The sequence below is a fragment of the Chelon labrosus genome (genome assembly GCF_963514085.1).
Source record: "Chelon labrosus genome assembly, chromosome: 6".
Taxonomy (NCBI): Eukaryota; Metazoa; Chordata; class Actinopteri; order Mugiliformes; family Mugilidae; genus Chelon; species Chelon labrosus.
The window spans coordinates 25930186-25944166 of NC_140342.1; the positions used below are offsets into that span (position 1 = coordinate 25930186).

The following is a 13981-nucleotide window of genomic DNA, read 5'->3' on the forward strand; positions in this document are numbered from 1 at the left end:
CTATTGTTTCCCGACTTATTTCGGACATGGAGATGCATTAACACACTCTCAGCTCACGCCTGCATTGTCTGTTTATGAGTTCAACTTTGGACTTTTGTCCTAAAACATTAGGGATGCTCGAATAACCTGTATTAGACCCCAGGTTTGGTAAATTCATCATTATTTTTTAAACGAAAACATGCATTAATCAGCCAAAACAAACATCCCTTTGCTCTTTTCTCAGCTGTAAAAAGAATTGTACATTTTCTTCTGACATTCTGCAGATGAATCAATAATAAAAACGAATGATTTAAACCAATAATGGTGTGTGTGCCGCCATTGTGCCTTCAGGCATCCCTCTCTTTGTCTCCCTCTCTCTGTGGGCGTCAGGCGTGGTCTGGATGAAAGCCTTGTTTCATACTGTGAATGCCTGTGCAGCGGCGGCGGTTTAGCTGCTGGTCTGGAGCGAAGCAAGGCCTCACAAAGTCAACCTCTCTTTCTTTAACAGGTCGTCGACAGAAGTTTTACTCTGCTGTCTCCAAAACTATAGTGGAAGTAACAGAAATGAGCAGTGAAAGAAACCAGAACGGGGACTGTCGGGTTATCAACGGCTAGATAAGAAGATAGATGTATAGAAATTTGAAACGGGGAACACCTACGCTTCATTCCTTTGAGAAAACAGCAGCCAAGTAGATCTAGAGGTTCACAAATTCATCAGATGTAGTCAAATGTGACATGTCAAAGGAGAGGACAGGTGTGATTCTTCTGGGCGGTAATCAGAGAAGCGTGTTAAAGGTTACATTTCACGGCCTCTCGGTTTAAAGGCCACTTAACAACCTTTCCTCTTCCTCTTTTGTTTTTCCAGGGAGAATCTGGCCAGTGACATGTACCTCATCTCCCAAATGGACAGCGACCAATATGTGCCAATTGTGACGGTGGCCAACCTGGACCACGTCAAGAAGCTCAGCACTGACGTGGAGCTGATCGTGGACATTTTACGATGTGAGTGTGTGTTTTTTTTTTTTTTTTTATCAGCCCACGTCACCGCTTTCCGTCGGAAGCTCAACCTGCAGCAGAGGCCGCACGACGAGACGAACCTACCAGACACGGTGATTTATTTTTATCAGCATGTGGTTGGAGGTTGATTTCCCAGGGGAGCTTGTTAAAGTGCATCCAGCAGAGTCTTACCTGCTCGTGTTTGATTTGAACACATACTCAATTTATTGCTTAAATTAATCTTATCTGGCTCCAAGCGGTGCTTTTATTTTATGGCTCAGTGACCCACGCACTGCAGAGATTTTATATTTAAAATTGGATCTATTACTGTAAACAAAGTGTAACTTAATTGTGCTGCTATTAGGCCTCGTGCAGCAGTTGAACTCTTTTGTTCTAACAACGTTGGAACGGCTTTTTATTTGAGAGAAGAGAGAAAATGGACGGGAACTGGACTTTTCTGCTGCTCGAGTGAGATGCAGGAGTTGGACATAAACTTAGATGGACTTTATTGATCCACAAAGAAAATTGCTTGGCCACAGTAGCTCAGTTGCACATAAAAAAAAAAAAAAAAACACTCTTGAGAACCACAAGTAAAAAGAAAAAATCTAATAAAATAGAATAAAAATTGAATAAAATAAAAGTAAAAATGTAGTAAAATAAAAGTAAAAATGTAAACATCTAGTAAAATAATATAAAATAAAATAAAATAAAAATGTAATGAAACAGACAAACAAATAGAATAAAAGTAAAGATCTAGTAAAATAAAATAACAATAGAAAAAAACTAAAAATCTGGTAAAATAAAAATAAAAGTAAAAACCTAATAAAAGAAAAGAAAACTAATAGAATAGAATAAAAGTTAAAATAAAATAAAATAAATAAAATACAAATATAATAAGAAAAATAAAAATAGAATAAAAGTACAGATCTAGTAGAATAAAATAATAAAAGTAAAAAAAGCAGAATAAGTAAAACAGTAACAGAACGGTATGAACAAAAATGTACAACATTTGCATATGAACAAATGTACAAGAAACAGAGACAGAAGTAAATCTATATTATATACATAGGAAAGATTAATAAGATGCAATAACATGAATAACATGGAGTTATCTGTTACATAAAGGTGAGCTGTTGTCCAGCTGGATATAGTTTGGTATGAATGACGTCCTGTAGCGTTCTCTGTGGGAGTGGAGCTGGATCAGTCTGTTGGAGAATGAGCTCCACTGTCCCTCTATTGTCTGGTGTAGTGGATGTGACTGATTGTCCATGATGGAGAGCAGTTTGTCCTGTGTCCTCCTGTCCCTCACTGACACAAATGTCTCCAACTATACTGCTCCCCCAACAAACCACAGCAAACTACAGGACACTGGCAACAACAGACTGGTAGAAAGTCTCCAGAAACCTGCTGCCTACTGGAGACTTTAGTGAAGTCACATTTCTTTAATTAAAGCTGAAGTCTATGAATGCACCGAAACTTACTTAATCTAGAAAGTTACTTCCTATATTGTCATTACATTGAGACCACAAAGAGAAGGAGACGATGTCCGTTCAATAACGAGGCTAAACTAAGTTCAACTGGTCTTGTTTTCTTTAAAAAACGTTTCATCCAGGTAGCTCCTGCATTTCTAAATGACTGGTGCAGAGTGTGTAGGTTTTTATTAGGATCATCTGTGGGTGTTGTCTACTTGAATCTAGCATGACTTCAGTCTGCTAATCATCTGCAATTAGAGGATGTTATTTAGATTAACCTGGGTGGTGCCAGGATTGCTGAGTTGTGGAACGTATTCAAACACATACACACACACACACACACACACACCCACACCCACACCCACACACACATACATGCTTTGGGTTAGATGTGACATTATAAAAAGTATTTCTTAGTATTAGTGGATGTAAACATAACCAGTGATGTAAAGTGTGTTAGCTGCTGATCCTTAAAGCGCATTTCTCCGTTGTTTCCTCCAGCTTTGCCGTTGGTCCAGGTGGACGAGAAGGGAGAGAAGGTGCGCCCCAATCAGAACCGCTGCATCGTGATCCTCAGAGAGGTCCCGGAGAGCACACCCATAGAGGTCAGTGACTGTTCGTGGTGTTTTGTTGGGTTTGCACTGTGGCTTAATGAGAACACGGTCCTGTTTAGAGAGAAGTCTGATTCTCCCGGCGCGTGTCAACAGAAGACTAATTATGGTTATTGCATGAATACCATCACACCCAGAACACAAGCACGACTTATGTACACCGACGGTTTGCCTTCATGGTCGGTTCACATTTCCTGGTTGGTGTTGATTCACAGTCTGAAGTTACAGTGTAGTGTGGATTTTATTAATTATGATATTAAAGCGGATTTAATATTAGTAATATTACTTTTTGTTACTTTCCGTTACTTTTTGTTAATTTTTGTTACGTTTTGTTACTCGTTACTTTTTGTTACTTTTTGTTACTCGTTAGGTTTTGTTACTTTTTGTTACTTTTTGTTTCTTATCGTTACTCCTTACTTGTGTTACTCTTCGTTACTCGTTAGGTTTTGTTACTTTTTGTTACTCTTTATTTTTTGTTACTTTTTGTTACTGCTTACTTGTGTTACTTTTTGTAACTTTTTGTTACTCGTGAGGTTTCGTTACTTTTTGTGACTTTTATTTACTTTTTCGTTACTTCTGTTACCTTTCAGTAACCACCACACTGCCGTGCCATCTCACAACTGATTATGCTCCTGCAAGTCAAAATTAGGAGTTGAATTAGTTTCCAACTAATTGGATGTAGGACTATTCTACTGCCTTACTATTTCACTATTTTTATTTTTTTTGTCTGCATCGGCTGAACCGTGCCTCATAATAAATCCAAATTGCGAGTAACTCAACGCTACAATAAACCAAGGCCGAAGGATGCCATGACGCGTGTCCTGTATGCAGAATTCACAACGTAACATAATTCTTTTTACAGCTTTGTATCGTAGTAGGACGGTTGTGAGGCTACCAAGCGTCATGTTGATTTATAGAAGAGTAGAGTTTAACCTGCAGGAGCTTCTGAAGAAACAAAACAAACAAAAAACAGCTCAGAGTCACTCCTGTCATAGAGGCAGAGCTCAAAAAGAAAAAAAAAAAATACTAGTGAGTCATTAACTGATGTATGAGATACACAGATGAACAAACGGAATAAAAGTGCATCATAGGCGTTTAAAGTTAGCTGGTCCATTATAAATAAAAGTATGACAGATTTATGTAACACCGGTGACGTCAAACTTTTTATGGCTGTTTTTTTGGACCGACGCCAGTATGTGACTCATACTTTGATTTATTGGCCTCATAAACTACAGAGATTTGACTAAATTATTTACAGCAGGAGTCAGACATGATAATTAACCTTTTAGCTCGGCTGTAAAACAAAGTTTCTACCAACGTGATTCACGAAGCCGCTACAGCTCACAGCTTCGTTTGTTTATTTGGTTAAACCGTATTTAGTAGTTGTCTTGGGTTTGGTTTTTATTTACTGGTACAAACCATAGACTGTATATAAATATGGACACTGTACTTAGTTTTTAGCTAGTTCACAGTCCTAGGGGGCCGCTTTATGGAGCTATCGAAAATATTTGACATGTATGTTAGTGTTTTAGTTTGGCCCAAGTCCCATCCACTAACATGGAGGGGGTGGAGCTTATGACCTATACTGCAGCCAGCCACCAGGGGGAGCTCTACACACTTTGGCTTCACTTTTGAGGAGCGGTTCCACTATGGAACAAATCCAGAAATTTTTTTTTTTCTGACATAATGACGTCCTGTTCTTGTTTTTGTTTTGCAGGAGGTTGAGGCCCTATTTAAAGGGGACAACTTACCCAAGTTCATCAACTGTGAATTTGCCTACAACGACAACTGGTTCATCACGTTTGAATCAGAAGCAGATGCACAGCAGGTAACCGTCTTGTCTTGTCTTGTCTCTTTTTCCTGCATCTCACTTCAACTCTGAGGACAAAAATGTTCAACTTTCTCCCTAAATATATCCCACCCACCAACAGGAGCCATGGCAACCAGATAATCAGTCGGAGAGTTAGAGAGTTTCTTATGACGTTTAGAACCAACTTGCTCTCTAACGCTGTGCTGTGTCCTCTCGTTTCTCTTCAAGGCATATCAGTATCTCCGTGAGGAAGTGAAGACCTTCCAAGGGAAGCCAATTAAGGTAGCTCATGTTGATTTGAAGCTCGTTTATTTATTCGCTCATTCATTTATTATAACAGGAAAGACTAAATTAAACCAAAACTCATGCTACAAACTTAAGAACAAATGTTACTGTTCCTTTCGACCTGCTGTGCTTTGCCAAAACCTTTTTATTTTTTTATACAGTTTGTGTTTTTAGGTCTCGGAACGGAACAAAGTGTTAAATTTTTGTTTGTAAGGAACAGGGTGAATACAGGAGATCCTCCTCATGTATAGTTTATCATTGTGACGGAGGTTTTGAGCAGAGAACTCACAGATAGTTTCACTTATGTCTGAAAGCTGCACTTGGCATATACCTGTTGCTGGACGGCACACACTCCTGCATTCAAAATATTATTCATACGGGGTTTTCCTCTAATTATTTTGACTTTATTCCATCTCAAAATTGACTGCACATGCTATGCTAAGTGTTTTTAATGATCGAATTCAGGTGGAAACCTTCCTGCTCCATGTTTTTTTCCCTTTTCATACACCACTTACGTAAATTAAATTAGTTCCTTGATTGTTTTAGGTTTATTTAGTCATTACTGCTGATATTAAGAACAGTAAATGGACTTTAAGACATGTTTTCTTACTCAAAAAAATAGCAGCGGAACGTGTACTTGCTTGTTAATCCACGTCGATGTTATTTTCCGTCTTTCTCCTCCAGGCGAGGATAAAGGCGAAGGCAATCGCTATCAACACTTTCATGCCAAAGAACGGTTACCGGCCGGTGGAGGTGAACCCGTACGCCCAGCAGCGCTACACGTCCTACTACATCCCGCCGGTTTACAGCCCCCAGCAGCAGTTCCCCTTGTACAGCCTCATCACGCCGCAGGCCTGGTCGACCACACACAGCTTCATCGACCCCACGCTGGTGAGAATGGACCGTGTCTGTGCAGAAGTCAACGTTATAGTTTTAAAATCTTGAAATAAAACCATTTAAACGGATTAGAACCCAGATCCTTCTTGCTGCGATGCATCAGTGCCACCACGGCACTGTGACGCCCGAGAACTGAGAAATTATTGAGGCTTTAAGTGTTGAAAAGACACAGAAGAGTAACAGTAGCCATACACGTCATTCGAGCACCACGGACCTGAATTAGTTTACTTTTTTTTTTCTCTGCATCGATTGAGACGTTCCTCATAATAAATCCAAATTGCGAGGAACTCCAGGCTAGAATAAACCATGATATGACGCATTTCCTGCAGGCAAGAGTCGCTCCTTAACCTTATTTTCTACAGCTTTGTATCGTAGTATGACGGTAGTGAGGCTAGCAGGCGTCATGTCTATTTATAGTGCAGGAGTTTTGCACCGCTCTGCCGCCCCCTTCTTAGATTATTTCTTACAACAGTTAGCTAATAACGACTGGGGCTGTAAAAATAAACACAAATGTTTTTTAAAATGTGATCTCGGCCCGAAATCAGAGCGTTTTCCAGCCCAACGCTGTGGAAAGCGGCCTGAAGTGAATAATCTTACCCCGTGGAAGGACAGTAATGCCGCCAAAAATCACTGGAGAAAACAGAAATGGATGAAGAAACTGGTCTTTTGTGAACGTCAGGTTCACTTCAAAGTCCCGTCAGATGCTTTTCTCAACCAGATCAACGTTATCTGCAGCTACTCTCCATCTGACAAAGCAAAAAACTGAGAGTCGGGGACTTTCTGAGCAGCTGAGATGTTGATAAGACCATTTTGACCAAACAGAAAATATCCTGTCCAAGAAAGATAAAAGAAAAGTTTGAAAAACAGCCCTTCTAAGTACATTTAGAACAAAAAAGTGCAAGTAATGAAATGAGATGTTTAAATCTATTGATGGCCGTGCTATGAATTACCCCACGGTGTTTTCCTCCCGCCGGTTGACTTCCTGTTAATGACCGATTAAACCCGTTTGTCTTTTCATTCCCAGGTTGCTCCATTTCACAACAACCAGTTCATCAACGGATTTACCACATCGCACAGTTTCAAACAAGCGACGTCGCCTCTCACCGTCAGACACTACCAGCCCAGGAGCAGGTTCGTTTAAAATCTCCTTGAAGCTTTTATCGCAGCTTATTTTATTCCGTTTTTTTTTTTTTTGGTCCGTCCCACTCTCGTGAATCCTCACCAGCGTCTTAATTTCTACCCGCAGGAATCACAGCAAACCTCACTTGAGGCCGACCATGCCCACGACGGACCGCGGCGCCGGGCTCCTGGACAACCCGAGCCTCTTCCCCACCTTCCCCGCGGAGAGGCTCAACGGCGTCCGCAGCAGCCCGCCGACGCGACTCCCCACCAGCCAGCCCAGAACGAGGTTACCCTCCACTGCGACCTTCCCCCGCAGGGACACCACGGGCACGGGACGGGTAACGGAGCCCACGGCAGCGGACTACTCCCTGGGCATCGGCCGTGGAAGGTATGGCGCTGCTCCACGGGACGTCTCGGGCCGTACTCGTAGTTTTTAGGGGAATTAAGCTAATTCTGGTCTGACTGGGAAAGTACAGTTGTAGAAATGTGCTTTTTTGGACACTTGTCATCTTAAATATTCAGATTTTTGCTCAAAAAAGTGAACAGAACATGAATTGAGTAGCTTTTCAGTTTCTAAACTATTGGTTGTAATAGATTTATGCTAAAACTTTTACTCAGTATGTCTTGTTTTACTTCGTGTAAGGTTAAGCCACTGTTACACATAGAATGGATGTTTGTAAATTGAGATGTTCTCTTTCTTAAAGGAAAAATATTTCTGCTTCTAGGAAAAAGAGGGACGAAAAGTTTACAGTAAGTACTTTTAAAGAAAATCCTCATTATCAAGTTAAATGTTCTAGGTTTGAATTTATCTTTACTGTCTCCACGGTGAGTCAGACGTATTGTTTTCCCTCCTGTTTGTTTTCCGAGTTTCGTTCTTGACTTCTTGTGTTTGTTGCCGGCCGTGCAGAGAGTGACGCCTCAGTCGCCGCCTCCTCCCCCCAAACCCCCGTCCCCGAGCTTCGAGCTGGGACTGTCCAGCTTCCCTCCGCTGCCCGGTGCAGCCGGCCAGCTGAAGTCAGACGACGCCTTCGACAACCGGCTGGCCAGCAGCGTAGTAGTCGGGACCGCCAAGGAACGGGTAGGAGCAGACTCTACCGTCAAGATGTCAAGATGTACACCGATCAGCCACAACATCATTGTGCCTCACATTGACCGTCGACTGTTTGTGCTGTTGCAGAACGTCAGCGCTGACTCCAGTAGCGGAGGAGGAGCTCTCTCCCCAGCGGGCCCCAAAGAGCCTCTCCGGTCCTCCGCCTCCCCGATGCCCACAAGTTTCCAGCCCTCGCCGACCACCCCGACCCCGACGTCAGCCCCGACCCTGACCCCCGTCGCCGCCTCCTCCGCCGCTGCCGTCGTTGCCGCCGGCCCGCCACACAGTCCCGCTCCCTCCCTCCCTGCAACGTAAGAACCGCACTGACACCGTCTGAAATTATCACTTATTAAACATCGACAGAGGAAATTCTGGACAAAAATTAAGCAGAAAAAAATTGTTAAATAAGTTAATAACTTAAGGTTATTGCAAAAGATGGAGTAATTACTTATTTTAATGAATGTCCTGGGTGAAACTGGTGAGTAAAAGAGTCAGTCCTGTGTAAAATAATAGGCTGTTAGTCACGGAGAAAGAGGGGGAGTTTGAAATTCAGAAAGGTGCCTTCCACCTACGAGAAGTGCCAAGAATCTCAAGTGTCTGTTTCAGGTTGTCTCAGAGAAAATGAGGAATATTAGAGAAGCCACAGCCTCGACCCAAACCTGCAGCGGCATCGACTGGGACGGTTTAACCAGTTCTGTAGTTGTGAGGTCGTCATTTTGAGGCTCCGTCCGTTCACAGTCACTCAGAAACGACTTCTTTATACTTGTGTTCTGATTTTCTTGTCGGTGGATAATTAGTTGTTAAAATACTTCTTACTACTGGTGAGTGTAGATCATAGACTGTATAAAGATGGACTGCAGAACTGCTCCTCTAAAGTGAAGTCAAAGCAAGTAGAGCTCCCCCTGGTGGCTGACTGCAGTATAGGCCACTCCACCTCCTCCATGTTAGTGGATGGGACAAACTAAAACACTAAAATACAGTCAAATAATTTTTTTCAAGGATGGTACTATATGTAGTAGTCTCCATGGTGACCACTGGTCCAGGTCTCTCTGGTCCAGGAAGTAGTCTCCATGGTGACTCCACTGGTCCAGGTCTCTCTGGTCCAGGAAGTAGTCTCCATGGTGACTCCACTGGTCCAGGTCTCTCTGGTCCAGGAAGTAGTCTCCATGGTGACTCCACTGGTCCAGGAAGTAGTCTCCATGGTGACGCCACTGGTCCAGGAAGTAGTCTCCATGGTGACTCCACTGGTCCAGGTCTCTCTGGTCCAGGAAGTAGTCTCCGTGGTGACTCCGCTGGTCCAGGAAGTAGTCTCCGTGGTGACTCCGCTGGTCCAGGAAGTAGTCTCCGTGGTGACTCCGCTGGTCCAGGAAGTAGTCTCCGTGGTGACTCCACTGGTCCAGGAAGTAGTCTCCATGGTGACTCCACTAGTCCAGGTCTCTCTGGTCCAGGAAGTAGTCTCCATGGTGACTCCACTGGTCCAGGTCTCTCTGGTCCAGGAAGTAGTCTCCATGGTGACTCCACTGGTCCAGGTCTCTCTGGTCCAGGAAGTAGTCTCCATGGTGCCTCCACTGGTCCAGGTCTCTCTGGTCCAGGAAGTAGTCTCCATGGTGACTCCACTGGTCCAGGTCTCTCTGGTCCAGGAAGTAGTCTCCATGGTGACTCCACTAGGCCAGGTCTCTCTGGTCCAGGAAGTAGTCTCCATGGTGACCACTAGTCCAGGTCTCTGGTCCATGGATCATTGTGTCCAGCTCTAAATAAACCTGGTTCTTCTCCAGATGCACAAGACAAACGCTCAGAGATTAATTCAGACGACCAGATACCTTGAGTCAGAAAGTCTAAAATTACATCTGAATATTGATCCAGAGTCACGTCTGTGCTCCGTTTAGACCACAGGTGTCAAACATACGGCCCGCGGTCCAAAGGTGGCCCTCCAGAGAGTCTAATCTGGCTAATCTTACATAAAAGACTGCAATATTTTGATGAAAATAACTGCTGTTTCTAATTTGTCCACTGTTTTAGTAAAAGACAAGTGGACAGAACACAAACACTGGGACCCAGGACTAAACAGCAATGTGACCAAATTACACTTATTTTTAGAAACCTGCAGCAATGATAAAATATTTCTTTGCTTGTTCAGAACACCGACTGTTTTCTGAGTGAATCTCGTCTCGTTTTCATAACATTTACTTTACACCTTCCACGCTACCGCTGCTGTGGCTCGTGCGTCCCGTTCGGCATGTGTTACCCCGACGAATATGTGGTTTTAATGGCTGCCGTCTGTTTGTTCCAGGGAGGTGAAGGTGACGGAGGTAAAGCCGAAGGAGGTGCAGCTGTCCGTGGAGCGAGTTCCGGGCACTCTCTCCACCGCGAGCAAATCGGTGCAAGTCAACGGTGCTGCCACGGTCAGTATCGATTTGTCCTTTCTGTTTTTCTTTTTGTTTTCTTCCCATCCTCACCTCAGTCCTCCGTAATGTTTACTGGCTCTCAGACGCCTCAATCACAGCGAGATCGATCCAGTCATGAACGAAAAGAGGGAGGGGGGTTAATTGCGCCTTAATTCGCCTCTGGTTCATATTGATTGTGTCTTAATTTCTTCTTCCTCCTCCTGGAAAGAAAAGGCGTTTTTACTTTCTCTTCTGCCGACACAAGGCTTCAGGAGGAGGTGGTGAGATTTCAAACTCGGCTTTGTTTTATAAAAGGGAAAAGCACGAGAAGCCAAGTGCTGGAAATAAGACTCAGGAGACATTTATATGCACTTATAGGAGTAATGGGAAACAGTGAATCACAATTGCAGGATGTGGCAAATTAAAAATACTGTCTGTGCACCAAATGTGGGTTAAATAAGCACGTGAAGCTGTGATTAGTTCGGTCCCAGTGGTTTACTTTGATGAGTGTATGTTTGGATTTTATTTTATTTTTTGCTTCTTCTTCTTCAAAATACAAAATGAGACTGATAATCTACACCCATCAGCCACAACGTTGATGATCTCGTTACGTGGTCTACTTCTGACTTTCATCAGTGGACAGGAGTCAGCATGGACACCCTGACTGGTCTGCAGCCCCAAACTAAACAAAACTGTGACCCGCTGTGTGTTCCTTTCTATCAAAACCAGCTCCAGCATCTCATCTGTGGGATCGGACCAGACTTCTCAGTGATTCTTGGCCTGAGTTCACGACCCTGTCTCTCGTTCTTTTCCTTCCTTGGACAACTTATGATAACTACTGACCACCTTCCTAATATGGTGCAGGTCTCTCTTGTGGTGACTCATCAGAGAATGGACATGGGTCTTCTGAGGGTGTCCTGTGGTGTCTGGCAACAGAATGTTGTTAGTGGGGGGCCTTTGAGGGGAGGGGCCTCTGTGGATCATCCCACAGATACTTGATCAGTTTGGGATCTAGTGAATCTGGAGGCCAGGTCAACACCTTGTGCTGTTCTTCATGATTTTTTTTGATCACCATGGAGACTACTTCCTGCTGGGGATGGCTGCTGCCATCAAGGAGTGTCATTGCTATGGGATGGGGGTGCCTGGTCTGGTCTAAGTGGGTGCTACATGTCTAAGTAACATCCAGATGAATGAATGCCAGGTCCAGAAGTTAGTTTCCAGCAGATATTGAACTGTCACAAGATGGTCAATGTTATTTACTTCACCTGTCGTGGTCATAATGTTGTGGCTGTGTCGGTGTTCCAGAGTTTGAGGGCTGTAGCTGAGCCCTGCTCTTGGGACAACCAGCAGAAAGTGATCTGCAGACCTGAGCGATGTGTCGGATATGTCCCACCCACTGACAGCAGCCATGATGACAAGACCGGTCATAATGTTATGGCCGATTGGACTGTGTGTGTGTTTCTCGACGTTTTAAAACAAGACTCGCCAATATGGAAGAAATCATCTTGTGGTAGATCTTCTTAAGATATAATTTATTATAAATAAACCAGATTTATTGAATTAAATCTCTTAAAAACATTATTTAAAACATAATAAAGAGGTTTTCTAATATTACGTTTTGTTTTTCCCGCTAGGAGCTGAGGAAACCCTCCTACGCTGAGATCTGCCAGCGGGTGAAGGACGCCCCGACATCGCAGCAACCGCCGACCCCCAAGGAAGCCAAGCCAGCCTGCAACGCCGAGGAGAGGAAGTGCCCCGACGCCTCCACCCCTGCAGCGGGGGAGGCCAAGCCCAGAGAGACACACCACTCGTCCTCCAAACCTGGCTCGGCGGCGGCGGCGGCGGCGGCCGTCGCCTCGGGCCGACCCCCGAAGGAGGCCCGGAGGCCGGCCGGGCGATGGGGCTCCCCGCCCCCGCATCCAGGGAAAACCCCCAGCAAAGATCCCCACCACACCCCGCCCAAGTCCCCGCAGTAGGGCGAGTCCTCCAACTCCCTCCTCCCTCCCCCCACTACGCTCCACAGATGCGTTTAAAGAATAATAATAAAAAAAAAAAGGAAATATAAGTCAGGGCTACTCGATACTTATATCCCAGAATCACCAGTCGCAAACAAGCATAGAGGACGCCTTCTTTTCTGGATCAGGGCTTGCAGACAAAAAGCACTTTACTGTGCATGTAGAGCACCGTGTCATCCTTTTTATTTCTATTTATTTTATTTTATTTTCCTTTTTTTTTTTCTTTCATTTGTTTTTGCATTACGTAGTTGTGTCGGCCTGTGAGTCGACACAGACAACACTGAAAGTTATTCATTCTGTCCAAACTGGCCTTGTGGGATTTAATTAGTCTGTGTGTGTGTGTGTGATTGTGTGTGTGTGTGTGTGTGTGAAGCAGCAGGGCATTGTTGGAAGCCACACCCCCCTCCTCCACCCCCCCCAAAGGATGATGGGAAAGCGACTGTAAACAGACTCCATCTTGTTTGACAGCGACATGGGTTTGTTTTCACGTTGGCTCTTTATTAGAACATATTTAAATCTCCACTTTGATCCTATTTCTTTTTTTTTTGGTGGCCTCTGATTTATCTTTATTTTTATTTCTGATTCATTTACACTAGACGACTTCTGTTCAGCTACGTTTGCAGATTAGTTTTTTTATTTTTTATTCTTATCGGCGTCGTCACCGATAGTCGCTAACCGGGTCTCATCATCGTCGTCGTCTTCTTCCGATCTTCTCCCCCTCTGCTGTTTTGTTGTCTTCACTGTTTGCTAACACCGCTAACGAAGCGTAGCTAACGAGGCGAGATCGGACGGATAAGGGCATATCTCCAACTTTTTTTTTTTTTTTTTTTTTTATCTTGAAGGCCGGTTAGGATCTGAGGCATCTGTTGGAAATGTCGGTGCTGAAGACGTTCGACTTGTCGGCGGGAAGCTGAATTTATCTCGTAGTTTGTTTTCGGGGGGGGGGAAAGCAGAGGAAGCTCTCACAGCTGCTGCAGCTCCCTCCTCCTCCTCCTCCTTTGGTTTCCTATCGAACTGTGGAATAACATTATCAGCTGTGGAATGAATGAACGAGTGAATGAAGGATGGAAGGAAGGAGGATGCGGGGTGACTTTTTAGGCTGACAAATTTAAAATCAATCCAGCGGCGACACTGGCAGGAGGAGATTAACACTAGCTACCGTTAAGTTGCTCGGTTAATTCGTCTGATGATCGGACGTTGGTTTCCTGCCACAAACAAAAATAAACAAAAGAAGAAGAAACGGGTTCAGAGGTTTGGTACGGAGGGGGCGACCGTCGTGGGATATTTGGCGCTCAGACCGCTCGTACAGTTCTCTCTCCT

The 13981-nt window shown here is 44.0% G+C and overlaps 1 protein-coding gene across 2 annotated transcripts in view; it reads left to right on the top strand.

The window, feature by feature from the left end:
* Positions 1-13975, top strand: part of larp4b (La ribonucleoprotein 4B) — a 39142-nt gene extending 25167 nt beyond the window's left edge. Inside the window, exons 6-17 of one of the 2 annotated variants that reach the window (XM_084546305.1) lie at positions 845-981; positions 2949-3052; positions 4776-4886; positions 5097-5150; positions 5838-6044; positions 7075-7181; positions 7297-7560; positions 7877-7922; positions 8080-8250; positions 8350-8573; positions 10553-10664; positions 12281-13975. In XM_084546305.1, the coding sequence (XP_084402431.1) occupies positions 845-981; positions 2949-3052; positions 4776-4886; positions 5097-5150; positions 5838-6044; positions 7075-7181; positions 7297-7560; positions 7877-7922; positions 8080-8250; positions 8350-8573; positions 10553-10664; positions 12281-12622 (1879 nt within the window). In that variant the 3' untranslated portion in view covers positions 12623-13975. The remainder of the gene's footprint in view (positions 1-844; positions 982-2948; positions 3053-4775; positions 4887-5096; positions 5151-5837; positions 6045-7074; positions 7182-7296; positions 7561-7876; positions 7923-8079; positions 8251-8349; positions 8574-10552; positions 10665-12280) is intronic. The other variant, XM_084546306.1, reaches the window with a different exon arrangement.
* The last annotated feature ends 6 nt before the right edge of the window (positions 13976-13981 follow it).